The sequence below is a fragment of the Ascochyta rabiei genome, chromosome 2 (genome assembly GCF_004011695.2).
Source record: "Ascochyta rabiei chromosome 2, complete sequence".
Lineage (NCBI taxonomy): Eukaryota > Fungi > Ascomycota > Dothideomycetes > Pleosporales > Didymellaceae > Ascochyta > Ascochyta rabiei.
The window spans coordinates 958,836-983,851 of record NC_082406.1 but is presented as its reverse complement, the minus strand read 5'-3'; the positions used below and the strand labels follow the sequence as shown (position 1 = coordinate 983,851).

The window sequence follows — 25,016 nt, the reverse complement described above, 5'->3', positions numbered from 1 at the left end:
CAGACAGGCGCGTCTAGCACGACGTCTGCGCTTCTGACAGGTGCGAGTTAAGGTTTGGCCTGTATTCTCCGAGCGTGCGCGACGCGGATTCTGGCTAGAAGAGGAAACAGAAGGGCCTCCCACTACGCCGCAGGACTCGAGGCACGAGCCGGTGGTGAAGCCGCGCTATGTGCTGCAGGCCTTACGCCGGGTGCGCCATGAGAGCGTCGCCGCCTGTCTCCACTCTTGACTACTTGCCAGACTTGTATCGACGCAGATCTTGCTGCATCTGACTCGACGTGGAAACGGGCAGGGGTTGCTTCTGTTCACGGCCTCGTTCGTTGCGTGCCTTTGACTGGCTCCGGGTCGATTACCTCATCTGCGCTCCCACCTCTCACACGCTGGCTGCTGCAGCGACCTCACAACGTTCCATACGAGCGACAGCGGGCGAGGGCCAACATCTAGCTGGCCTGCAAACGACCGTCTCAAGGCCCGCGTCGCCTGCCCGCGACCAACTTTGTGCATGACAAAGTTCACCCTCTCCGCACTTCACAGCCTCGCGTTTCGCTCGCGTGCACTTGCCCTGACCCTGCCCTCCCCATTCCTCGCTCAACGTGGGCGCAGACGAGGCCGGATGCATTTTCACCCAAACAAAAGCAGTTCGTGCATGTGCCCCCAAGCATCCCAGTCGTGCTGTCTGGTGCTGGGCCAATGCTCGCACCGGCTGCCAGCCAGCTGTACCAGGGACCGGTCGCACGGTAGCATGATGACGGCTGAAGGGGTATGCGAGTGGGATGCTTTGGGGCAGACGGCCACGAAAGGCTCTCCGCAAGTTCGCAGGGGCAGACGCAACGTGAACGACACTGTCTGCGACCGTACCCTCGACCAGCGTGGAGGTTCATCCGAGATGGTAACCTGTTGTGCACGCCGGAGCCAGGCTGATGGCTCCTTTGTAGCCCCAGCAAATGGCACCGTGCCCGGCAGACAGCTGCCGCAGGCCCAAACCAGGATGGTGGCTGACGGGCGTGTACAGCTGTGCTACAGAAACATTCCAGCAGCCAGGAGCGGAAGGCTCGCTGTCGTGTCGACAGCTGAGATGGACTAATGCTGCAGCAGAGAGTTTTGGGCGGAAAAAGAGGCGGTCACAAGTGTTACAGGAATAGCAGCTGGGACAACGACATGCTTACCTGTCGTCGACGAAACCGAGATGGTTTGCCAGCCATCACGGTCCACGGCGGTGTCATGTTCCTTGTCGGCCATGAAGCAGAGGCGGAGGAGAGCCGTGGGTGGACAGTGGACAGTGGACAGCGATTTCGTGGACAGTGCAGACGGCAATGGATTGGACGGGCCCATCACGTCGTCGCCCTGCGCGAACCGCCAACGCACGTACAGAGCCGAGCAAAGTCACGACTGCCATGGAACTCGACTCTCGAGGACAGCGGTGGACGATGCTGCTGGCGTCGATGCTACGTACGTCAGCCTCGACGGAAGAAACGCTACGTGTGCACGCGTGCGGTGGACAGCACCAAACTAACGGTGACTGCAATGACAGCGATGATGTCAAACTACGACTGGCCGTCAGCGCTGGACCTGGTAGCGGGTGGAGGAAGCCCCCTTTTTCTTGGGTGCGGGCGGTTGACAGCTGTCTAACGCCGCCGATTGCAGTTTGGGGGAGGTGCAACGACGCGTCGGGGGCCGTGATTGGCAGCAGGGATGTACGCACCTTCCTCGATCAAGGGTCGCCCCTTCCCGACACGCGCTGATCTTTCCCGCTAGCCGGCCGATCAAACACGGCACCAAACACCGCCCTCATCGCCCTCCACGCCCTCCACGCCTCCACACGCCCATCACGCAGCGCCGAGCACAGCCTCCCAGCTCACCCAGTTCAGAGGCAGCGATGCAGCGGTAGGGCCTCCAGACTGTCCGTCTCTGCCTCTGCCTCTGCCTCTGCCTCTGCCTCTGCCTGCCACCACGTTGCACATATTCAAATGCTGCGAAACCATGGTCAACACCTTAATTGTCCAGCGCGTTTCGGGTCTCGCGTCTCGCGTCTCGAGTCTCGAATCTTGATTCTCGAATTTCTGTTGATTGTCAGATTCGGCAGCCGAGCCGGACCTGCAGCACGTGTCTTTGCGCTCCGTCGAGTTTGGTATCCGTGCTGTCCACCAAGCCCAGCTCCCGCCCGTCTTTCACATCATCTGTCTGGGCTTGTGTGCCAACGCAGGCCCCGCCTGCCGCAGCTGGGGTTGGTTATGACCACTGTCGAACATCTTCGGCTGCAGGATCCTAGCCTCACGGCGAGCCTCCTTCTCGGAACCTCACAGCGATTGATCCCCTGGACGGGCAGTTGCATCTTCACCCTCTCCAACGAGACCTTGCACAAGGTACGATGCGACCATGCGGAAGCGCTGGGGACCGCCACATGGTCGCACGGCAGCACTTGACCGCCTGACAGTCCGTCACTTCGTTTTGTGCGCGATGGCTGTTCGTTGCTGCTTTGCCAAGCCTCCGTTCTTTGGCGCCATCATCCAGGGGCTGTCAGTTTACGTAGCGTCGCCATCGCGTCACGACTAGAATGCAGACGCAGCAAGCTTCAAAGCATGCTTGCAGCCTTTTTCGGTTGCTCGCCAACATCAAAGCCGGAGCCGGATGCTCGACTTTGCGCCTTTCATCGGTGACCATGTAGGTATCGCGGTGCAGGACCCACGACAAGAAACACGCTGATCGTGAAGAAACCCTTGCATGAGCAGGACACAGTATCCTGTCCTACGGTCCATCCCACGTCGGCCACAGACGCCCTCCAGCCGGGTGCAGCCCTCAACCTGGCTTCAAGATTGCGCCGCACCCGGTCTTTCAAACATGGTCTATTCGGTCCAAACTATTGTTTTCAGAAACTCTCGCATCGGGCCAGGCGCTTGACGGCCTGTTCGCTAGTCTGCTTGCAACTACCTGGCGGCGCCATGACCACAACACACTAAGATCAGATGCAAATTCTAGACAAAAAAAAAGCCGTAAAATTACCTTCGCCAGCATAATCACTGAGCGTACGCTGTTGGTAGTGCCACACCAAGGACCGTGCTGCGTGACAACGATGCCGGTCACCGTCCTGATCTTAGTGGTACAATCGATCAAATCAGGTGCCGCGCTCTGTGTCTGTCGGGAAACAGGGTGCTAGGCAACACCAACCAGCAAAACGAACGTGGTGACATTCGTGACACCCGTCCGAGGCTTGCACTCTGCCACCGAGACGGAACATGGTCCGTTCTCTCCAGGGTCAACGTCTGTCACGGTACTGCGAATTTATCACGAGAAACACATGTTCGTGCATGCAGCTCGCGAGTGCGATTGTTCGGATCCCATCGTTGCGTGGTACGAGACATGGGTGTCATGCGCAACCCTGCCGCTGTTGATTGGTGGCGTCAATTCCCCTCCAGTCGAAAAGCTCTGACATTCACTCGTCAACATCCACAACATCAATGAATACCCGGTTCCTGGGACAGATACCCTTGACTGGGAGCTGAATTACCCCTGCCTCAAAATGCACTCTCGCGCAGTTCGGGTCGAATGGTTTGTGAACTGGCGAGCCACAATTTAGTCACGATAACGGACTACCTCGGGGTCTTTCAGGGCTGCAGATTGCTTCCATGCACGCTTCGTCACAGTGCTCGACAGCAAGCCATACCATATCTTTCTCTGTATCGATCACATTCACTAACGCTTCCAACTATCAAGTGTTCAATCGTCTTAACAAGTTCTTTGGTGATCACTCGGTTCACTGTTTCAAAGCAATCATCTCCCACGCGTGTGTTCTGGAACAGAAAAGCTCACGCTTCACAGGTCTCTTCTCTGACTTACAATCTCGCCATGGACAGCCCAGTGCCAAGCTCATCTCTTCACATCGTCGGACAAGAATACAATTGTCACGTAGAACAGATCTCATCGCTGTCGGTGCACAATACCCCTCTTCTGCCACCTCAATAATTCACTGCTTGCCAACAAGACCGAGATCAGTCAAACCTGGCGCAGGCTCTAATCTTACCTTTGCGCAACCAGTCAACACACGTACTTCGATCGAAGAGAACCTCATCAGTGTCATCACTACCTGAAACATAGTCTACCCTCTGCTTTGTACATCCTTCCGCTACCTGCACACAAGAACACCCAGAATAGCATGTACCATTGTCATCTGTGTCCGATCACGAAACCTTACTGCGACATGAAACGCACCTGCCGCCATGTTGGCACATGAAGTGCTCAGAATGATCTAGACAAGTAGCGTGCACAAGTGGAAGGTCACAGCTGCACAAACAGGCACGTATCCTCGACAACACCTCGACAGCCAGCTGCTGAGCTTTCGTATCCCAGCCACGTCAGCGTCATCGCCGTATGCTCGTTGCATGCCTGCATCACTTGCCAAAGTGGAGCCGACCCATCTTACCAGTGTTAAGATCTGGAGCTAGTCAACCCATTCCTCTTGAAATTAAACACAACTATTGGGTGGCTTCGCCCTACAAATCGGCGATTTCTCCTGGTGTCTTCACAGTCGAGCGACCCAAAATGTCATGACCTCCTTCTGGTCTCGCTCAAAGGCTAATATATAGAAGGGTTTGGTTCGGCCTGCACGGTTGTTGAGCGAGTGCCCGCTACGTGCGGACCCTTTGCGCCAGTGAGCCTTATCCGGCCGAGATCGGTTCTTCCTGCCTGTCTACTCTGGATTGTGCAGATCGATTTGGCGATCTCACGGGCGCATGACTCATAGCATTGCAACTGCCTGTTCTGAAGATTTGTCACCTCCGGGTTCACAGCTGCAAATATCATACTTTACTGCTGACTCTCCGCAGTGGGTCAGACGTGGATAAACCTATACTTTTGTACGACACAGCTCGGATGAACCCCTTCCGAGATAAATCGTGCTCCAGTGGGGCTTTTCGGTAAGTTATCCAGTAAAGGGCGTGTATAATCAATGCAATCCGATCGGTTCGCTGTGATGGAGAGCGACAGTCACGAGTGCATTTCCGAGCTTCTACATTTCCGGATCAGCATTATACCATTCTCCCCATCACCCGGAGAAAATAATGGTCGGTGTTGATCACGAAGGCAGACGTGATAGCAACTGAACGGAAGCAAGCAACCGTATATGGAACTTCCGAATACCACCAACTTCTGCAACTGCAGAAGCCGTACAATAAGCGAAACAGCATTATGAAGCTTGGCGACGTTGATCTTGCTGCCCAAGCCGTCCACTCAGAGTCTGAAGTAACCCCTTCAGTACCTTCAATTGGAGCATTTCGCTGCGGCGATCTCACTAGGTTAAATTTTCATCGAAACGGTGGCTTAGTGTTTACCAAAGGAACTTATGCAAGCCTCAAGCCTGCTGTAACAGTGAGTGAGCCAGCAGTGTTCACAAAAGCCAGACCTGCATCTGACTAGGTCTTTAAAAAAGATCTGCACGCGCTTCTGTCAACACCCGCTACTTGTCATGCAGGTGCCAAACTCCACGACGAATGGAGAAAGATGCGCGGCGCCACGCTATCAAGTGTCATAACTGTCTCAACGCGTGCACATGGACGAAACCACCGGCTCGCTTCTATGAAATCTTCCGTTGTAAATAGGAGTATTGATCCCATCGCTTTGGGCCCGATACACCTGCATACTTTAGAGCGTACGGCTGATCCAGAAACGCAGCATCCACCCATCTCATGCGATAAAAGCTCCGTGTTGCGGGCGAGTGCAAAGATCAAGGGTAGGTTGCTGCACTTGAATCTGCAAGCTCAATCAACCATTCATGAATGGTACGAAATGCTCTCATCCTACTGGGGAGTCTTACGTGATTTCACATTGAGTTCTGGCCTTTGCAGTCATATTCTCGAGACTATCCTTCGTACATTTACTGGAAGGTGTGCTCTGTTCTAAGATACACAGAGAGATGTCTCCCCTTCAACGCACCGCCGTGGGACCACTCACGCAGATACACTCTGCAGACATACTTTGCAGATCTGTCGTGGATCGTGATGGTGAGAGTCCAGCGATCCTACTGCTGAATGTTCCAGTAATAGGTCCAACCTGGTTAAGTCACAAAAGTCGGAGTTACGACGACTTAGCTTCCGAACACAAGCGAAGGGCACGCGCGATTACCGGTGGCATCCTTGTGAACATCTCCTCTGTCAACTAACAGTGTCCTAGCAGAACTTACAGCAGCTGACAGGACCAATTTCCCAAGATACGCCCCGGAAATAGCGGCAAACTTCTTGCCACTGGACTTGCAAGGCCCATGCCAGCGCTGCTTTTGCAGCCAGGCACCAGACGCGAACGTGAACACCAGCTGGAAAACCAGTCAACCCGTTCACGTCCAATCATATTTCCAGATCTCGTCGTGTTGACTGCTCGTGGTCCAGGCTCCCGGCGATACGTGCTGTTATCGCACGCAAACTCGGTGTTCCACCATCCGTGCAGGTGGACTAGTAGTAGGCTAAGATCGTGCTGACCGGACATGTTCACCGGACATGCTGACCGGATGGATTGCACGATGCAGTGATGTGGATGCAATAGAGTCAGGTCTCCTCTGCCTCTTTTTCCGATGGGGTTTTTTAATCCTGAAGTGTATAGATAGGTAGGTGATTCAGCGCAGCTTCATGCTGTTGAGGGCCGCTTTTGCGGGCTGTTCAATCTCGTGGTGCGAGCGATTGCAGTGGCCTTTGTGATCCCACGTGCAGACATCAGTGCATGTCTATTCAATCGCTCTATCACGCTTCTCGTGAATTCCCAAAAAGAATTCTCCAAAAAGACATCTTCTCTCACTTGAATATCCACACACTGATTGTTTATTCTGGTGTAGCGATTAACAGTCGGGCATTTTTACATCTAACGTTTGACGCAACCGTCAACCCTACCATGACATGATTAAGAATTATCGCAGCTCAAAAAGCCGCCTTGGGAATAATAGGTGTCATCGCTTCCTTCTTGTCTCTCAGATGGGGAAAAACACGTTGGTTCCATTTCGAGTATTGGTAGAGATATCTCAGAGTTGCATGTGGATGTTCGATATATGTGTAGCATCCAGGCTTCGGTGAAGAGTCACTGAGCGCCATCGCAATCGAAGTGCTTGGAGATTATTGAAGAACAACGCGGCAGCGGCGCTGAAGCTGCTCTCTTGCAGTCTTGGTGTTTGTACCACTGCTCCTTATCTACTATTCCTGCGCTTCCGTAATACTCTCTTCCCACAGATCCCACAGACACCAAGCATATCAAGTTCCATGCTACCCCCGCGACAACGTGTCGGGCAAACGGACTCAACTCTGGCAGCCACAAACAGCGTTCGTGACCAAAACGATCAGAAGGGTTGAGAGATCCCATGAAGAATTTAGGAGGCGAGTGAAAAGCCAGCTCCTCTGCCGTCGGCACGGACGAGATGTCGAGCGAGGGGGTAGTTGGCAAGGGGCTTGACACATCTTTTCAGTGTAGATTGTGATATTCTCTCTCTTTCTTTGCGTCAGCTTGCGATGCCTGCCTCTCGGCCCCCTGCATTTTTACCACTCTCGTTAAAATGATATCCGCTAGGCAGGTCTTGCCTGTCTGGGTTCGATGTTAGCTTGCAGCGGACGGAGGTGAGTGCTTCTCGGTCTCAAGGCTTAATACACGCAAGGCACTGAAATGGATTCGTGGGCTGGTTAACAGTCTGCTGATATCGATCCTGATTTTGTTTGGTGACTCAGGGGTACTGTTGATCCGTGGTGAAGTAGAAGAAAGAGGACGAAGTATAAAGGAGCAGAATACAATATGGCTACGAGTGGGTGCAGGAAAAGACCGTGGCACGCATTAAGAGAGACATTGATTAAGAAGTTAAAACCAGACGACGGAAGTGCATGCAGGAACAAACATCTTGTGCAAACGGCTGTCGATGCATGATTGAAATGGCTCCGAACAATCAGTACTTGCTACCATGCATGATCTCTCTTTCAATACTGTCTCCCTGCTTTCCACTACCGATCATAACAACGCCAATAGTCGGCTTCTTGGCCAGTGTCTGTAGCACCACGCAATACCGCTCTGTCAGCTTACCCAGTTTCTCAAGATCGTCCTCGTTGACCTCGCTCCCGTCGTCTTTCTCCCCAAATTTAATATTGAACTGCAGTCGTATGCCCGTCATACCCACTGGCGCCGCCTTGTCGACGCCCATTGTGCCCTTGAAGTCGAGATCACCTTCTGCAGTAACCGTGCCTGACTTGACAGGAAGTCCAAGCGCAGTTGCAACAGCCTTGAGAGTAACTCCCGAGCAAGCCACCAAGGCGTCGAGAAGCATGTCGCCTGAGCATAGCTCGCCTGATACTGCGAACTCGTCACCGCCCGCTTTGGGGTGTAGGCCTGCGATTCGGGAGGCTTCTTTGACAGCGGCCCCGGTCGAAAGCTTGCATGTTATCGAGGAGTCGTCGAGCGAGCCGGTGGACTTTAGGGTTACTATGGCAGAAGAAGGGTCCTTGCGGTACCCTTCTTTGATGGGAGCTTGCTTCTCGCGGAGAGCTTGGGCGGCCGACATTGTGGAACAGAGGGAGGGTTGATCGACAAGACGATGACTAGACAACAATATGGCCTTGGAAAAGATTGCTATTTAAATTTAATGTTTATAGCTGCACAGAAGATATCAGTCAGTAAATGGCAAGGGTCTAATGTACCCCGCGGGGGGACGGAAGCTATGCAGCTGCCCCCGCCTCGCCCTTCGAGCGAGCTATCAAAAAGCAAGGTGTGTCAAGTCGTAACTGTCTTCATCCTTCCGGCTGAATTGTTGCATGTCTGAAAGTATGAATACGGCGTTGGCAGTATTGGTGCAGAGTAGAGAAAATTAAGGGCTTTAGTAGCGATCAAAGAGGACGCCTCGGCTCGGTCACATATAATCGTTCTTGCCCGATACGGCAACTCTTGAAACCGTTGATTTCGGCCGAAAACATGTTCATTGTCTCATGAATTAGATGACGTACTACTGCTGAAGCACTCCGGTCCTGTCGATAACACACAGCTGCTTTATCAGCACAAAGTCTCCACGATTTAATCCGGGCACCATCTTAACATTGTACAGTGCTGCTATTTGAATGGACGGATGTGCTTACTTGCTTTCCACGCCATCTGATATCAGTATCTTTACCGTTAGCGTCAGCACATGCCCTTTTTCGATAGTAGATTTGTAACAACAAAGGAGATACGCCACGGTCTGCAGCTATGTGCAATTGACAAAGCATCTCTGTGTCTAAGATTCTGTGGATGTTTCAAGGGATGGTAAGCTTTGCATTGCCTCTAGTTGGTGGCGCTGGTTTTCCTGCATATGCCCATTACATGACCGTTGCGCAGAACATACGCTTGAGTTCATGGGCGCGAGAAGTGGAGAATGCGGAGTTCCAATGGTTGAGCAGCACGAGTGTATAACCATACTCCGTTGCACGGGCAATGTGAAGCATGGATTGTCCACATAGTCCCAACTCCGATTCTCAGAACAGCAAGTACAAAACCAGCAAACTTGCACCATGCAGGCACCACCAACGCTCATTTCCACATCTTTCGTCCTGCTTTGTATAGTGCATTCGCTGGTCGACTTCGTTTCTTGCACAATCGTTCTTTGTTGCGTTTCAGCACCATCTAGCACTCCTGTCACTCGTTCTATATCAGGCACGGCTTGCTGTTTTCTTCTTGTCAACTCACACTCTTTCAATTAACGAAACCCACACTCTTTTCATCATGAAGACGTTCCCTACCTTTGCTTCTTTACTTGCCATTGGGCTAGCCCCCACCACCCTAGCCCTGCCTCGGCGCTCACATTTCGAATCGGACAAGGCCTACCTCACCACCCGTGCTACGACTGGCACAATCGCGCTAGACTCACACGTCGAGTACTCGTCCTCGATGGGCGTAATTGGTTGCCTCATCAACACCAATCGCATCGCCTACTTCCCAACTGTACCCCCGTGCAACAACCCGTGCATCAAGCTCACCGCACCAAACGGCAACAGTATCACTGTCCTCCATATCGATCAGTCTGGCGGGTCCTACGATGTGTCCATGGACGCGTACAAGACACTCAAGTACGGCGCAGATTGGAGGACCATCAACACGCTTCCTGAGGCAAAGTGGGACGGCGTGAAGTACGAACACGTGGCCATGGATCAGTGTGTAGGTATCTTGCCTGACGGAACACTGCCTGTGATTGCAAAGAGTCCGAATAAATACGTCGAGTGTGCTGCTTCGGAGCCGCAGTCTTTCTGGGCGACACACACCCAATTCTACGACATCGATGATGCGAGATGTTTGAGGGGTGTGCTGCAGACGTGCAAGATGGTACCGCCTAACAATACGCCGACGTGCGCGAATGGGAAGATGGCAGGGATGAGTGGACAGATGCCTTTGATTGGGGTAAACACTGTGGTTGATATTACGGCGGCAGGGGAGAGTGTGCCTGCCGTACGGCCTGCTGTTTGAGAACACTGAGTTCGCTGGAAGAGTATTCGTATCTCCAGTCTTTTATTGTCATGATTTAGTGATGTTAGCTTGTTGCAGATGTACCAATGAACTTTGATCTCTTTACACTAATAGCGTTCTGTCGACTATGTCTCACACAACACTTTTCATAGAATACAATAAGTACCCATCTCAAAGAGGGTATTCCAGCGGAAGATGGACGTCGAGAGACTGCTCATGTTTGCTTAGATGATACTATGTATGCGGCAACCCAGTATTGCCCCGGGACTGTCCCAATTGGACGAGATGCATGTTCGTTTCCTCCGAAGTACAGGTGCTTGAATACAATACAGCAGACAAAAATACACACAACTGCTGTCTATTTTGGAGGAAATTCTCCGGGGAAACAGTTGCTCACTACCCTCTGATGTTACTCATCTCGAACCACACATTTTCCATGTTGTCACCGTGCATCTGATCATTGCGGCCTCTCACACGCAGATCGGGGATGAACGACAAGGAGAGCAAGAGAACTCACGGGAGCCTGCAAGAGTCGTGGAAGTGCGGGATTTATTGCGTAGTTGAATTACGTCGTTGCCGTGCGGCTCGAGCTTTGATGGCAACCTATTGTTGATTGCGCAATTTGGTTCCCTTGAAGATGATGCCAAAGGAACCCTCGCCGACTTCCCTGCTGACACCGTAGCGGACGCCGACGACATTGGAGGAGCCTTTGCCGCTCGTCATAGTGGATGTAACGATAAGGTGTTAGTACAGCAGCTGCAGGTGCAGGTGGTGTATGCAAGAAAGTTGTAGCGTAGTAAGTATCAGTTTTGCTTAGATACTAGACCCTAAGTCTTGTGCATTGTAAGTTAATTGCTCTTCTGTCTGCACCCTACGTAGTATTTGTGCAACGCAGCATTTCTTCTTGTATCATGCGTAGCTGTCTAGTAAAGCAGTAGTCCTGTCACTAGTATACTGCGAAGATACCCTCGTGCTGATCTAGAACACAACTTGCTGGCCTTTAAGTCCCTAGCATGTTAATTGTAACGCTGAGAATTTCTGCTCTGCGTCAGACAGTACTGCTTTAGAATGGAGTTTAAAATCTATATACATACCTCATGAGTAAGTAGCTTACTTTTCCTTGGAGTAGGTTAACCTCCACTCTATTTATAATGTCTTAGCATAACACTGTAATGAAGCTCTCAAACAAAGTAAAGTTCTTCAATTTACGACTCCGGACGCTGTCACTGGCTTGATTGAGCCACTGACGCGGCAGTAGCTGACCCAGATGAGCCCGCAGTCCTCTCTTCTACAGCGGTGGTAACAGCCAATGCATTCTCCACCTGCTCATCCACCTGCCGATCGCAATTGCCATCGCCGTTATCGCCGCCAACCCAGCGTCATCCGCCTCCTCACCCACCGCGTCCTCGTCCTCCGCCACAAACAGCGTACTCAGCGGCCTCGGTGGATCTCGATTATGCGGCGGAGTCGGTTCTCGCGAGCGCAACGGACGCTGTACTGTTGTCCGCGGAGCAGGTGGTGCAGGATTGACACTTTGCTCGAATGTTTGAGTGGCCGTACACACCAGAAAAGTATCATGTTAATGCAAAATTGACTATCCAAGCTTCCTCAGAGAGTTCTGTTGATGCAAAATGTGGTGGAATACTGTTTGTACTACGTTTTGCTGATAAAGTAGATCTAGCATCATTCATCGCACTAAGTTATAAGGTGTAGCTAATATTCCACAAATGATGGCAACCTACTCGGATTTAGTTGACTTTCCCACCAGTGTCTTTCCAAAACGTGTCTGTTTACTGATCCTTATTCGTGCCACTTGACTCGCGATCCATTGTCTCCCGAAAACGAAACGACAAAGGGTGTCCGTCACGTGCCGCAGATGCCGCCACCGTAAGCTTGGTGTCAGTGGCGATTGTAGGTGCGTGGACTGATGCTGAGTTTTCCAGTGCAATGAGGCTCGTCCATGTCATTCTTGTATCAGGACTTGATCGTATATATAACTCATTCTTCAATCTCGCCCTGTGTCGTGAAGCCAGTCACTTCCTTGCCGGAGATGATGGACTTTCCGGTCTTTTTGTCTTTGATGCCAGGGAAGATTGCACCGCCATGGCAAACTGCAGAGATGATGTCACCCCGGCTATACTTGTTGGCAGCAATGGACTATAAACCTGAATGCAGACATGTCAGTATGTCTAAGCCTGCTGCGCGGGACATGAGGCGATACTGCACCTTTCGCGTCAGGGTAGTGAATCCGACTTGCGTGGCCCGCGTTAGCGAAGAAGATCCCGTACTGTACGATTTTCAGCTCCAAATTCGGTCCTGTCGCCTGATGATATTACAACATACTTCCTCCCACTTGACATCAGCAGGCTTCAATAATTTGTCGAGTTTGCTACGGAACTCGCTGTTGTGGTCTTCCCAGACTCTTCTTTCCTCATCCTTCAGCCACTCCTTCTGTTGCAAAAGCCAGTCAGCTTGGTAAGAGCCCGTCTCGGATGCGAGATCGACCTCGAATCCAGACTTCTTGAAGACTTCAAAGGGATGGAGCACCTCGCACATAAAAGGCCGGTTTCTTTGCCGTCAAAATAAAGAGGTGCGTGAGCTGACGTGGCCGCAATGAGTGCCTTGCGTGGTGCAGCAATGATACTGAGAGATGGAGCGAGATAACGACCCCTCCCTTGGCCGCATACCGAGTTTTGTTGCTCGACACGACACATGTGAATTGTCGACACGTATGACGACAATCTACAAATCCATCGAGAGTACTTCCTGGGCGAGTGACTGGCTATCATTACGAGTTGAACTGCTGAAGGGGAATTGTTGAATTTTGTTAATGAACATAATAGTACGGCACGAGGGGGCAGGACACTCGTGACAGAGCTCGAACCAATTTTGCGATTCAGCAATAAGTTGATGAATTAGAGAGACCAGGAGAGTTTAACTGGCTTATCGATTTCCATAACCCTGGTTTGTTGCCACATAAAGCCTTGTACTGTGTATAGGTAGGTCGCACTGTTGTTCAGGAAGAATGCTCCAGAAAGACTGGGTCCACGTGCATGATGTCAAGCCGCGCACGGACGCGTCATTCATGATCTAACACCAGCACCGCCTCCAGACCTACCCTACGATCTCCAACACCGCATCCGACTTCCTGACGCACACATCCTGTAGTTGCGCATCGCATAGCAACATCGATACAACACCGCGATGGCCGGTCCCAAATACCAGAACGTTCCTCAGCGCGACTCGTTCGAGGAGTCGTCGCCCTCCCAGGCGCCACCGACCTACCAGGCAGAAGATCCCCAGCAAGCTCTGCTGCGAGGAGTCCCTCGAGGCGAAAATGACAACCTGCCGGATGACTTCAAATTCGGTGGCGTAGTAGCTGAGGCCACACTCGATATCCGCATGGCCTTCATCAGGAAGGTGTACGCCATTTTGTAAGCTGGCCAGCACTCAACATTTCTCAGGTCCGATGTACTGACAGTATCAGGACCGTCCAGCTTATCGCAACTGCCGGTGTCAGCGCACTCTCCATGACCTCTGTCACATACCGGAACTGGATCCAGGCAAACCAGTGGATGATGTGGGTGTCGCTCATTGGTACCTTTGTCTTCCTTGGCCTCACCTTCTGGAAGCGCAAGTCGTACCCCATGAACCTGGCATTTCTCGCTGGTTTCACTGCCATGGAGGCTTACTCGGTCTCCGTCATTGTCTCCATGTATGAATCCAGGATTGTCCTCACTGCGCTTGCGTTCACAGTGGGCATATTCATTGCTCTGAGCCTGTTTGCTTGCCAGAGCAAGTACGACTTCACGCACTGGGCTCCATACCTCTTTGGTGGCATCTGGATCCTGATTTTGTTTGGCTTCATGGCTGCGTTCTTCCCATACAACAGCAAGGTCGAGCTTGGCTACGGCATTGTCTCGGCTCTCATCTTCTCCGGATACATCTTGATTGACACTCAGCTAATTATGCGCCACTACCACGTCGAGGAGGAGATTGCTGCTGCTATTTCGCTTTACCTCGACGTCATCAACCTGTTCCTATCCATTTTGAGGATCTTGAACTCGCAGAATCAGCAGTAAAGCACAAAGCTCCAGTTGTTAGCAGTACACTGTAAATGGTGTAGGCATTCATTTGCGACAATTTTCAAGGCGTTGGTTTATTACATCTCTGGTTGTGATATCACAAGGCTTCTTGCGTGGTTAGCTATTTCTAATACATCTTTTTATCCACTCAACCCCCTAAAAGTAGAGGCAAACACGCAATGTTTGAACTGCCAACAGCCTCGACCGAAGGCATGTTCCATGCCCCGTGCGCCCGCGGGGTAGCGATGGAGCCGGCGTTGACAATGCATGGGTGCATGATTGGCTGTCAGGCGAGGCTGGTGGACCCTTGACCTCGGAGGACTTGGCGAGAAGTGAAGGGACAATCAGACCAGACGGGCGTGGTGCAGGGAGACTCGCAAGGGCTCCGACGAAAAAGGTGACAGGGTCCGGTATGGATGTGCAGATCTAAACAGTTGCCACCTCCTTTTCTCAACAACCCCCTCGTGTGGCACGCAATTGCTGTCGCTCGGCCCTCTCAAGATCTCCTTGAACTAGCAAAATCAAGCGAATTCTTAGCGTTCTCCACGAATGCGACAAGTAGCTACAGTAGCTTCCGCGACACCTGTCCAGAATTCCCACGGCGCTGAGGTGTTGTGAAAACAGACGCGCACTCACGCCCGGGACATTGTCCCCTCTGAATACACAATCGTTGTGCCATCTCTGCCGCCAAATCAGGAGAGTGGGATCCGCCGCGCTTGCCTATCACGTCTTGGACCTCGAACATCTTCTGGCTCCACACCGCCCAACCGCCGAAACACCTCGTCCACAACCCCCGCTGGCTGTGAGCTGCACTTGCACAGCGCCTGCGATCTCCCTTGCTATCGCCCAACGACCCAATGCTTGCCCATTACTAAGAATCACGGAGAAACCCAGCCGCTCGCTACAACACAGACAATCGCAGGCAGGTACCACGGCGGCTTGTTGGACCACGTACGCACTCTCGGCGCAAGACGAGCGCTCAATTGCACTCTGCAGCACCGACATTGTCCTTCTTCACGCACCGCAACACGTCTAGTCTTTCGACCTTCTCGATTGTTGTTCAACTGCGCTGCGCACTGCCATTGCATACTTGCCTCGTAAACCATAGCCTAGCATGCCAACCAAAACAGCGCTGCAAAACGGCAGCGTTACCGCCAATGGTGCACCTATGGCCCAATCGCAGGATCAGAAAACGGCAATCGCTCCCAAACGGCGGAAAACGGTACCCAAGAAGGTCGAGGATGAGGGCCTGATGGCTTCGCTGTGCACGCTGATTTGCGACCACCAGATTGGTATGACCACACTACGAGACACCGCCTGTCCACGCATATACACTCTGCTAACACTAATATTGCAGGTATCTCTGTCAACCTCCTTTCGCTGCTCTTCCTTACGCACTTCTCCTTCCCTCGCGCGCGAGATCGAACCACCAAGTTCTTCCAAATGTCCTACTACAACCCAGACACCAACATGTACGGGTGCGGCACCGACGATCTGCCCTACGTCATCTTCTGGACTGTGGCCTTCACCGGTCTTCGAGTCGCGGTTATGGACTATATGCTGGACCCGCTGGCCAGATTGGGAGGCATCAGGACAAAGAAGGGCCTTGACAGGTTCAAGGAACAGGCATGGCTGATCGTTTACTACACCATTTCCTGGTCGTTGGGCATGGTACGTTGGTTGCGCAAGTAGTGCAGGCGCCAATACAGAGGCTAACACGCTACAGTACATCATGTACCATTCGGACTTCTGGCTGAACCTCCACGGCATCTGGGAAGGCTGGCCTTTCCGCGAGGTTGACGGTCTTTTCAAGTGGTACTACCTTGTGCAGTGGGGCTTCTGGATCCAGCAGATTCTTGTTGTCAACATTGAGGAGAAGCGCAAGGACTACACGCAGATGCTCACGCACCATGTTTTCACGACCGCGCTCATGTTCCTCTCCTACGGTTACTACCACATGCGCGTCGGTACCGTGATCCTGTGCATCATGGACTTTGTCGACATCATCCTCCCTGTAAGCGCAATGCAGTAGTAAAATTCCTTTCACCAGCTAACCATCTTAGACCGCTAAACTCCTCAAATACATGGGCTACACCAATGCCTGTGATATTGCCTTTGGGGCTTTTGTTCTTTCCTGGATCCTCACCCGCCACATCTTGTACATGATGGTCTGCTGGTCCATCTACGCTTTCGCCCCTGTCGACATGGCACCCGGCTGCTACTACTCCAACAATGCCTTCGTCCCCATGTCCAACACCACCGAATTTGACCGCCTCGGCGGCAACGCGCCTTGGAGCAACCTACTCAAAGCGTACACCGACCAGAACGGTCCTATCTGCTGGAATCCGAACCTCCGATACTACTTCCTCGCACTCCTCCTTTCACTACAGGTCTTCTGTCTCATATGGTTTGGCACAATCGCGAAGGTTGTGTACAAGGTGATGAAGGGGGATGCTCCCGAGGATATTCGCTCTGACGATGAGGGAGATGACGAGGGTATCGAGGAGACTGAGAAGACGAACACGATTCTGAACATGGCAACGACATGCACAGAAAGCGGCATGAGCCAGCCACTGGAGGAAGAGGTGGGTGTTGATGCGCTCACGTTCGCACGTATGAACGGTGCGAGCCAGAGGCGCCAGGCGAGGCGCGAGAGCTCGAGGGCCAGTGGTATCAGCATCCCCGGCCATGGGGATCACAAGGAGCTGTTGGGTCGCATCGGCTGCGACAAGCCCTCGTAGAAGTAGAGCGAATCCTGGATATTTTGCATTACTGGACGTCATACCAGGACGACCCAAAAGCTTTGTAGGGGCCGTGGCGTTTTTCAGTGGGTTTATCGCAAGAAGAGGAGGAATACTTCTCTATCATGTTTTCATACGACTGAATTGCACGAAAGGATATGCATGCCCTAGACGCGTAGATTGTCTCCTCTTCTCTATCTCACACCATGCATTCATTGTCTCTGGCGCACGCGCATTGCATGTCCGTGATGGAAGACGAACCGAACTCCCGGGTATTTCAACGCCTAGTACATGCAGGCATTGTCAACCTTGACACGTTGACCCTGCTTGATGTTCCGTGATAACGATGGGAGGAACGCTAGGCCCAGCCTTCTAGTCGAGATACCGCCGCCACCCATCCCGCACCACTGCCCTCTTTCCCGCATCGTCGAACCCGACGTTGAACTTCTCCCACCGCGCATCCTGACCAGCGCCGATGATGAGCAGAGTCTGATCGTCCAACCAGCCGAGCAACCCTTTCGTGGGTCTGCCGCCCGGCACACCCGGTATCCCAGCATTCAGCGTTGCGGATCTGGCTGCTGGGCCGAAATTGGCGGGCTCGTCGCCCATTTCGAATTTCGCGGAGCAGTTGGAGTAGGTGTCTGAGAACTGGCGCGGCAGGAGGGGCACCTTGGAGAGGAGTTTCCATTTGTGGTCTTTTGGATCTGGGGGCTGGGTGCTGGGTTGCGCAATGTCGAAGATGTGGAGGGTGGATTTATCGCTTGTTACGGCGAGCGTTGTGGCAGAAGGTGAGAAGGCGAGTGAGAAGATGGCGGCTGGATCGACGCCACGCCGTAGTTCTGAAAGCTTGGTGCAGCTTGGGAAGGACCAGAGGCGGATCAGCGTGCCCTGTTCGCTTGCAGTGGCTACTTGGGAGTCGTTCTGACTGAGGGCAAGGGCGCGCAGGGGCGATTCGTGCGCAGGGATGATGCTGACGTTGTGCGTGGTCAGGTCGAACAGTTTGACCTGGCCAACGGCTCTGCCTGGGAATGCGACCGTGTTCTTCCCCAGCTCACACAGGCCGAAGGGATTGTTTATGGTTTCGTAGTCGGCAACCTTCTCGGGAGGCATCTTCATCTTGTATATGCCGACTTTATTGAGCAGGACGACGATCAAATGCGTCTGCGAGAGGCGCACGCGTTGGATGGGCGTCTTGAACTCAAGCGAGGTAGAGACTTGCTGGGTTGCGTCGTTCCAGATTTGAACCTCGTAGGTAATGTCAGTATGAGAGAGCAGGTGCCAGCTGGAGTCCTCGGGACAGACCTTGTTCTGCGGGAACTTGGGCTGCTTCCCTCCTCCAACTAGGGCGATGTAGCGCGTGGTGCCGAGCATTTCAGCGCAACCGATCCCTCCGCCAACCTCTGTGTGGTGTTAGTCGCTAGTAGACAGAAAGTGCTCAGGCGATATGTACCTCTTGCGACCTTTTGATCACCAGATTTGGATGAGTAGACTGCGCGGGTGAGCGAATATTCAGTCGAGCTGCTGGCGAGAGCCATTACCGCGGAACCCTGACTCGAGTGCTATGGAGAAGCAGGAGTTGTCTGCGTTGAACGAGGCAGACAGGGCGAAAGGGCCCTTGTCAGAGTCCAAGACTGGGCGGGTGTTCATCTCGCCGTGCTGAAGATGAAGACAGCGATAAAAAGGATGTTGTGTGATGGAGTGTGGGGCATCAGATGTTCAAGGCAAAGCACGGTCAAGGCAACGGCTGCGTGTGAGTTAGCCTTTCAAACGGCACAGTAAGCTTTGCTGTGAGGTATGGCAGCATGCTAGACGAGCCTCAGCACCGCCTGAGACAATATTTGGTGGATGCGCGGTACGGTTGATGGAGGGTCGGGTTGTGGTTCCGGACGTGGACCCACGCCCAAGTCCAAGCTCCCATGGATCTGCGGGGCTATTCTGTAGTCGCCGCGAGCCGGCACATGTGCACGTGGGTTCGTGTATACCTGAGGATTGACCACGTACGCTGTGAAAGGGGAGCGTTATTGGCGGCTGGAAGTAGGCCAATTGCTCAACCTCAGTAGCTGCATTGCGCTCTTGGTCTGTCCGAATGATCCTGACGAGCAAGGTGCGTGCATGCTTGGAAGGGTGCGGAGGTCCGAGGTTGACGACAGCGCCTACTGCGCCGCGGGTCTCCATCTTGAAGTGACGTAGAGCTGTAGCGGTACTCTCTCGATGGCCAGAGAGAGGCTTTGGATCTAGTCAAGCACAGCAACACATTCAGGAGGGCTTGATGGTCTCGGGCGTTTTCCCTCCCTGCCCTCCAGGCATGCGGTCAAGCAGCGCACAGCTTCCGTTCTTTTCTCCCTGGTCCGCCATCTCAACAGCCATGGTGTCGGCGTGTCAGCGCCAAGCAGGCCATCGTTGCACCAGCCTGACTGCTTGCGTGTTTGCTGTGTTGGTGGTGCATCCTTCTCGGTTTGGCCAACGCGCTCGCGCCAAGACAGGAGACGACGACCGGGGTTGCGGCCGCTAGCGAGCCCCTTTGCATTGCGCAGGGAGCTGCTGCCAACGTCTCCAAATATTCTCGACGACACCTCCACAACACCATTGACAGCCACGCGCTCGTCTCACCACCCATCCCGTCCCATCCTCACGCCTGCAGCCGCCTTGCTCCAGGTCACGACACCCGCAGCTATATACCACGCCCACCTTTCAGAGCCGGCCATGTCTTCAGTACGCCCGTCCCCGAGACCGCACCCTCCCCTGGCGGCCCGCCATGCCCCAGCAACACCCGCCGCGGCCACATCAGCCTATGTGAGAAGCCCCCGCTAACGCTGCGACAGATGCTCAAGACAAGGAGGAAGAAGAATGTCAAGAAGGGCATCCAGTTCTGTCTGATGGTCTGCGGCGCCTCAGGCACGGGTACGCTCCTACGGCACTCGACACGCCAGCCATGCACGTACTAATCGATACCGCCTATAGGCCGAACGACCTTTGTCAACACTCTCTGCGGCAAGCCGGTTCTCGAGCACAAGGAGTCGGACGACCCCAGCACCGCCCACGTCGAGGAGGGCGTCAAGATCCAGCCTGTCACAGTCGGTGTGTTGGCCCCCAGACAACACGCGCACAACTGCCGTGGAAGGAAGCATAGCTGACAAGTCGTATCAGAGCTCGATGAGGAGGGCACGCGCATCTCACTGACAATTGTCGACACCCCTGGTTTCGGCGACCAGATAGACAACGAGGCCAGGTACGCAATGCCGCATCCGCTCTGGCGGTCGTACAAGCTGACAGTTGCCCAGCTTCGGAGAGATCGTTGGCTACCTCGAGCGTCAGTACGATGACATTCTTGCAGAGGAATCGCGTATTAAGCGTAACCCCCGATTCCGCGACAACCGTGTGCACGTCCTGCTGTACTTCATCACACCTACCGGCCATGGGTATGTTGCCAAATGACAACGTGTCGTGTGGTACTGACCAATACAGTCTCCGCGAACTCGACATCGAGCTCATGAAGCGCCTCTCGCCCCGTGTCAACGTTATCCCCGTTATTGGCAAAGCCGATTCGCTCACCCCCGCCGAGCTGGCCGAGTCGAAGAAGCTTGTGATGGAGGACATTGAGCACTACCGCATCCCCGTTTACAACTTCCCTTACGACATCGAGGAAGACGACGAAGACACAGTCGAGGAGAACGCTGAGCTGCGTGGACTCATGCCCTTTGCCATAGTAGGATCCGAGGATGTCGTCGAGATCAACGGTCGACGTGTACGAGCCCGCCAGTACCCATGGGGTATCGTCGAAGTCGACAACCCCCGCCACTCAGACTTCTTGGCCGTCCGTAGCGCACTGCTCCACAGCCATTTGGCTGATCTAAAGGAAATCACCCACGATTTCTTGTACGAGAACTACCGTACTGAGAAGCTCAGCAAGAGTGTGGAAGGCGGGGCTGAAGCGTACGTCACTTGCCGCATTCCGCTAATTACTGCTAACAACACCACAGTGGCTCGTCGATGAACCCTGAGGACCTTGCCAGCCAGTCAGTCCGTCTCAAGGAGGAGCAGCTGCGACGTGAGGAGGAGAAGCTCCGCGAGATCGAAGTCAAGGTACAGCGTGAAATTAACGAGAAGCGACAAGAATTGTTGGCTCGCGAGAGTCAGCTCAAGGAGATCGAAGCCCGTATGCACAGGGAGCAGAGCGGTCATCTGCAAGACAATGTGCCGGAGGAGGCGTAAGCCGAATCGCCCAACATACAACTGTAATATCCGGACTACCTTCCCGGCTCAGGCGTCACTCAATAGGTCAGGTCGCCGCGGGTAGCGCATTTTCCATTCGACACAACATTGGGCGGACCTAAACCTATCGATTACAGTACGGCGTTTGTAATGAAGAGCGTGTGCGTTGCGGATGCTCAAGGTTGAAGATAGGGACGTTGGGATTTTGTTCTTCTTACCCCAGGCGGTGTTGCATGCCGTCTCGACATGACGCTACTTCTCATATGTTTCTTTAAAGCTTCGATACTTATTCCCCCGCCTTTTGGTTTTCATGTAGGAGATAGTAATCCACTTTTATAATTACTTGCACGGCTTCGCAACCCCTCATGCTTGTGAAAGGGCCATCACAGTCCCTTGCGAGATCTGCCCAAAAGTGATGGCTGTCCTCTATATCTTCCTGTGGTCGCTCGATTGGGCACTTGCCGAGCACGACCAATCGTTCAAGCTCTCACATCCTCGTCGTCATCACACACAAACACCTCTGTTCAGCCTTTCGACTGCATAACGACGGCGTTCACACTCTGCAACCCTCGCATGCGCAATGGTAGCACGCCGTCAGCCAATTTGCCTACTCCAACACCGCATCTTACAGCAAGCTCAATCTATCGCTGCGTGCGACCTTCTTCTGCCCTCATAGCCAGGCACTCTCATGTCACCGGCAGCAAGACCTTCTTGTCCTTTCGCCAACCAGAGCATCATTCCTCTGCACCATCTCGCCGATGTGCAGAGCAACTGGCCACTGCCGCGACGCATGTGAATGATCAACGAACGACTGTACTTTGCGCTCGTCGACAATGAAACCGTAGCTGCCTCCTTTTCAGCAGTCATTCCAAACGGTCTCAGCCATCAGCACATTTGACACTCTCACGATTGATGTCTCAGTGGCGAGAACAATACCTAACAGCGAGGATTTTCAGAGCTAATGAGCTCACCATTGAGCGTTCACAGTCAGACACGCTCGTGATTCACGCTGATTTTCTGTCTTGGAAATCAATCTGGGGCACTTGCAGCTAGACTGGGACCTGTACCATGTTCCGCTGATCCAGCCCAGCTCAGCACAAGCATGCAGATGTCTCCAACATCTGTCGCTAGGGGTCCTCCACCTGCCAGCCGTACAGGCTTCCATATTCTTTCAAGTGATATCATTTCTGACTTCTCGCCGCGGCTGCCGCTCATCGAACAGCTTCGAAGGAACAGCTGCAGTCAGCACAATCTCCCTTCCACGCCACTTCCAACATAGCGGCCCAAGACGATCGGCTCCCTTTTTGGTGGCTACATGCACCACACAGATCAGTTTTTGCAGGACCTAGCCAACCGATTCTTGAAGTTGTGCTGTTTTATGAGCTATCCGAGCGAGAACGGTCTCTTTCCGTGTTGCCTGTAGAGGTATGCAGAGATGGATGGTTTCATACTGTCCAGTCTTGACACCCTTTTTTTCAGCTGTTATATCGTCAACATCGGTACCCGTCCGAATACCCTGGACATCTTCGTCATTCTTGTCCGACACACCATCGAGTCTGTTCTCTTTGGTCTAGGATCTCCACACGTATGCACAGCGGGATACCCATTGCTCTGGCACGTGCCGAAGAACATAGCATGTCGAAAAATGAGCTGCTGTTGTCACTCTCACCTTCGGCTTGCCGTAGCATACCAGGGCGTGGTCACCATCGTCCGGGCCGTTCCAATGAGAATCTCGCTACACATTCGACCTACCAACGTGTACTATGCACACCGATACGTGGTGCCAATATAGACAAATCAACAAGAGATACGATCGTTGTCAAGAAGTTTACGAGCTGGTCGCAGAACTCGGCACAGCCTACCGTGCGGAGAGCCAGAATGCCACCTCCCTCGCGATTGCCATTGGTTCTGCTAAAGAAGTGTGCGACAAGAGAGCGGTGTTACCAGGAATAATGATGTCCTTCAGTCCAGCGATGCCGTGGCCCTGGGAGCCCCCATTTGGAATTCTACGTCGTGCCACATTTCAGGAATGCTGTTCGGTGAGTGCGCCGAAACGCACACGTCGCGACGGCAGCAGCGGCTTAACGCAAATGTGCAACAGGAAAAGGGACGCAAAGGTCTGGTCTCTGCATACTCGACAAGCGACGGACATGAGCGCAACGTCCCTTTGATATGAAGCGGTGCATCGAGGTGTAGCAGTTAATGAACTTTGGTTCGTTGATTGGTCTTTCGGCTGGAGCTGCATACATCCTGCATACTCAGGTCCTTTCGTCTCTTAGTGGAAAGACGCCTCATCACCACGACCCGTCTTCTCGGGATTCTGTGATTTATCGCGCTTTGCGCGGTTGCAAAAGAAATCCAAGACTGGGCAACTAGCGGGCTCTAAAGATCTGGTAGACCAGACCAGCGGAAGTCCAAGCTAAATTTTAGTCACAATAACCCAGCCACCAGTCGGTGCGAGGAGAACTTTATCACGACAGGAAGCATATCCCCAAACGTCGCAGAGACTTGGCCCTGCTGCCTGTTCTGCTTCATACTGGCTGTATATGGGCTGCATCGTGATATCAAGCAATGGACTGAACTAGAGCGATACTCCAGATGCGGTGCTATGAGTCGAGGACTAGGTACTGCAAACCGCTGCAAGCCCGTAGGATCCAGGAACCGCCACATCAGGGGCGTACGCTCAGATGGGGAACATGGCAGAGCCTCCTGCTAGCCACAACCGAGCGTCATCTGGCATTTGTTCGAACATCAAAGCCGGCCAATCGTAAAGACATCATCACAGCGTGGGAGATCCCTCGTGCTGGCTCGGAAATACCGGGTCATGGGGGTCTCACAGCATTCCTTCATTCGCCGTGTCAAAGCACCGTTCCGCGTGCTTGAGCGAGCATTGCACAGTATTTCGCAGCGTGATATCTGACGCCACGCGGCAGGTCACATCCCCTCCTCCCTAAGTAGCGCAGAGACGTCTTCAGGCCGTGTTACAAGGGTCGATGATATTGACTGCAAGCAGAATGGCTTCTGCCAAAGGACGCACACAGCCGGTAGCCGGGGTCTCCTCGGCCAATGCCGGGAACTCTTACGTCTCAGAGTAGAGCTGTGAATCACTCCGTCACCAATCCCAACACAATCAGGATGGGTGGCTTGTCAGACCGGATGGGGAAATGCGAGAGGCAAACTGCACTCGCCAATCGAATTGCGGATCGAGAGGAAAGTGAGCAAACCCCCTGCACGCCCCTTCAAGCCATTCACCACTTAGCGAAGTCCATCGCTTCGTGCGATCAGTTCGGCTCCGGCGCGGATGCAGGGGCAGCAGTTCCCCGGTCACTGAACTACTCTAGCGTGTACCCAAAAGCTCACCATGGATCTTTTTCGAGCCGCGTCCACTGCCTCTGCACGCGACTGCGGCGGCAGAGCTAAGAAAAAGGTCGTTTGGTAGTTTGTCGTTAAGACACATTCGCCTTTTCCGCAGCCAGCCCTGGGCCACAATTACCGTTGCAAGTGATGTTTGTGGGTTCAGTCCTATATTTGTGGGGAC

At 53.2% G+C, this 25,016-nt stretch overlaps 8 protein-coding genes across 10 annotated transcripts, besides 4 other annotated features; 5 read left to right on the top strand and 3 right to left on the bottom strand.

The window, feature by feature from the left end:
* Positions 1 to 1,265: 1,265 nt before the first annotated feature.
* Positions 1,266 to 1,304: a tandem repeat.
* A 602-nt stretch (positions 1,305 to 1,906) lies between these two features.
* Positions 1,907 to 1,944: a tandem repeat.
* Positions 1,945 to 1,967: 23 nt separating this feature from the next.
* On the top strand, positions 1,968 to 2,423 carry EKO05_0001250 (uncharacterized protein; the record flags this gene model as incomplete). Its single annotated transcript, XM_059635626.1, has 1 exon — positions 1,968 to 2,423. The coding sequence occupies one exon, from the start codon at positions 1,968 to 1,970 to the stop codon at positions 2,421 to 2,423; it is 456 nt and encodes a 151-aa protein (XP_059491609.1).
* Positions 2,005 to 2,055: a tandem repeat.
* A 5,480-nt stretch (positions 2,424 to 7,903) lies between the features above and the next one.
* On the bottom strand, positions 7,904 to 8,512 carry EKO05_0001249 (uncharacterized protein; the record flags this gene model as incomplete). Its single annotated transcript, XM_038944936.1, has 1 exon — positions 7,904 to 8,512. One exon carries the CDS (start codon positions 8,510 to 8,512, stop codon positions 7,904 to 7,906), a length of 609 nt encoding a protein of 202 aa, XP_038802008.1.
* A 1,190-nt stretch (positions 8,513 to 9,702) lies between these two features.
* EKO05_0001248 (uncharacterized protein) lies at positions 9,703 to 10,440 on the top strand (the record flags this gene model as incomplete). Its single annotated transcript, XM_038944935.1, has 1 exon — positions 9,703 to 10,440. The coding sequence occupies one exon, from the start codon at positions 9,703 to 9,705 to the stop codon at positions 10,438 to 10,440; it is 738 nt and encodes a 245-aa protein (XP_038802007.1).
* A 2,157-nt stretch (positions 10,441 to 12,597) lies between these two features.
* Positions 12,598 to 12,996, bottom strand: EKO05_0001247 (D-lactate dehydratase; the record flags this gene model as incomplete). 2 transcript variants are annotated; one of them, XM_059635624.1, is made up of 4 exons in its annotated part: positions 12,598 to 12,605; positions 12,667 to 12,727; positions 12,784 to 12,891; positions 12,988 to 12,996. In XM_059635624.1, the coding sequence occupies 4 exons, from the start codon at positions 12,994 to 12,996 to the stop codon at positions 12,598 to 12,600; spliced, it is 186 nt and encodes a 61-aa protein (XP_059491607.1). The 2 variants fall into 2 exon arrangements, with proteins under 2 accessions (XP_059491607.1, XP_059491608.1); XM_059635625.1 differs by having other exon boundaries at positions 12,784 to 12,996.
* A 648-nt stretch (positions 12,997 to 13,644) lies between these two features.
* On the top strand, positions 13,645 to 14,522 carry EKO05_0001246 (uncharacterized protein; the record flags this gene model as incomplete). Its single annotated transcript, XM_038937620.1, has 2 exons — positions 13,645 to 13,874; positions 13,928 to 14,522. 2 exons carry the CDS (start codon positions 13,645 to 13,647, stop codon positions 14,520 to 14,522), a joined length of 825 nt encoding a protein of 274 aa, XP_038802005.1.
* A 1,117-nt stretch (positions 14,523 to 15,639) lies between these two features.
* Positions 15,640 to 17,266, top strand: EKO05_0001245 (Sphingosine N-acyltransferase; the record flags this gene model as incomplete). Its single annotated transcript, XM_038937235.1, has 4 exons — positions 15,640 to 15,817; positions 15,883 to 16,196; positions 16,252 to 16,539; positions 16,589 to 17,266. The coding sequence occupies 4 exons, from the start codon at positions 15,640 to 15,642 to the stop codon at positions 17,264 to 17,266; spliced, it is 1,458 nt and encodes a 485-aa protein (XP_038802004.1).
* Positions 17,147 to 17,188: a tandem repeat.
* A 372-nt stretch (positions 17,267 to 17,638) lies between the features above and the next one.
* EKO05_0001244 (Phosphatidylinositol 3,5-bisphosphate-binding protein) lies at positions 17,639 to 18,913 on the bottom strand (the record flags this gene model as incomplete). Of its 2 annotated transcripts, none has more annotated exons than XM_059635623.1 (3): positions 17,639 to 18,511; positions 18,569 to 18,666; positions 18,717 to 18,913. In XM_059635623.1, 3 exons carry the CDS (start codon positions 18,799 to 18,801, stop codon positions 17,639 to 17,641), a joined length of 1,056 nt encoding a protein of 351 aa, XP_059491606.1. The 2 variants fall into 2 exon arrangements, with proteins under 2 accessions (XP_059491606.1, XP_038802003.2); XM_038937601.2 differs by having other exon boundaries at positions 17,639 to 18,666; positions 18,717 to 18,755; positions 18,805 to 18,913.
* A 1,056-nt stretch (positions 18,914 to 19,969) lies between these two features.
* EKO05_0001243 (Cell division control protein 11) lies at positions 19,970 to 21,478 on the top strand (the record flags this gene model as incomplete). The annotated part of the gene is made up of 7 exons (XM_059635622.1): positions 19,970 to 19,978; positions 20,089 to 20,167; positions 20,228 to 20,344; positions 20,414 to 20,495; positions 20,548 to 20,685; positions 20,732 to 21,199; positions 21,247 to 21,478. 7 exons carry the CDS (start codon positions 19,970 to 19,972, stop codon positions 21,476 to 21,478), a joined length of 1,125 nt encoding a protein of 374 aa, XP_059491605.1.
* Positions 21,479 to 25,016: the final 3,538 nt, after the last annotated feature.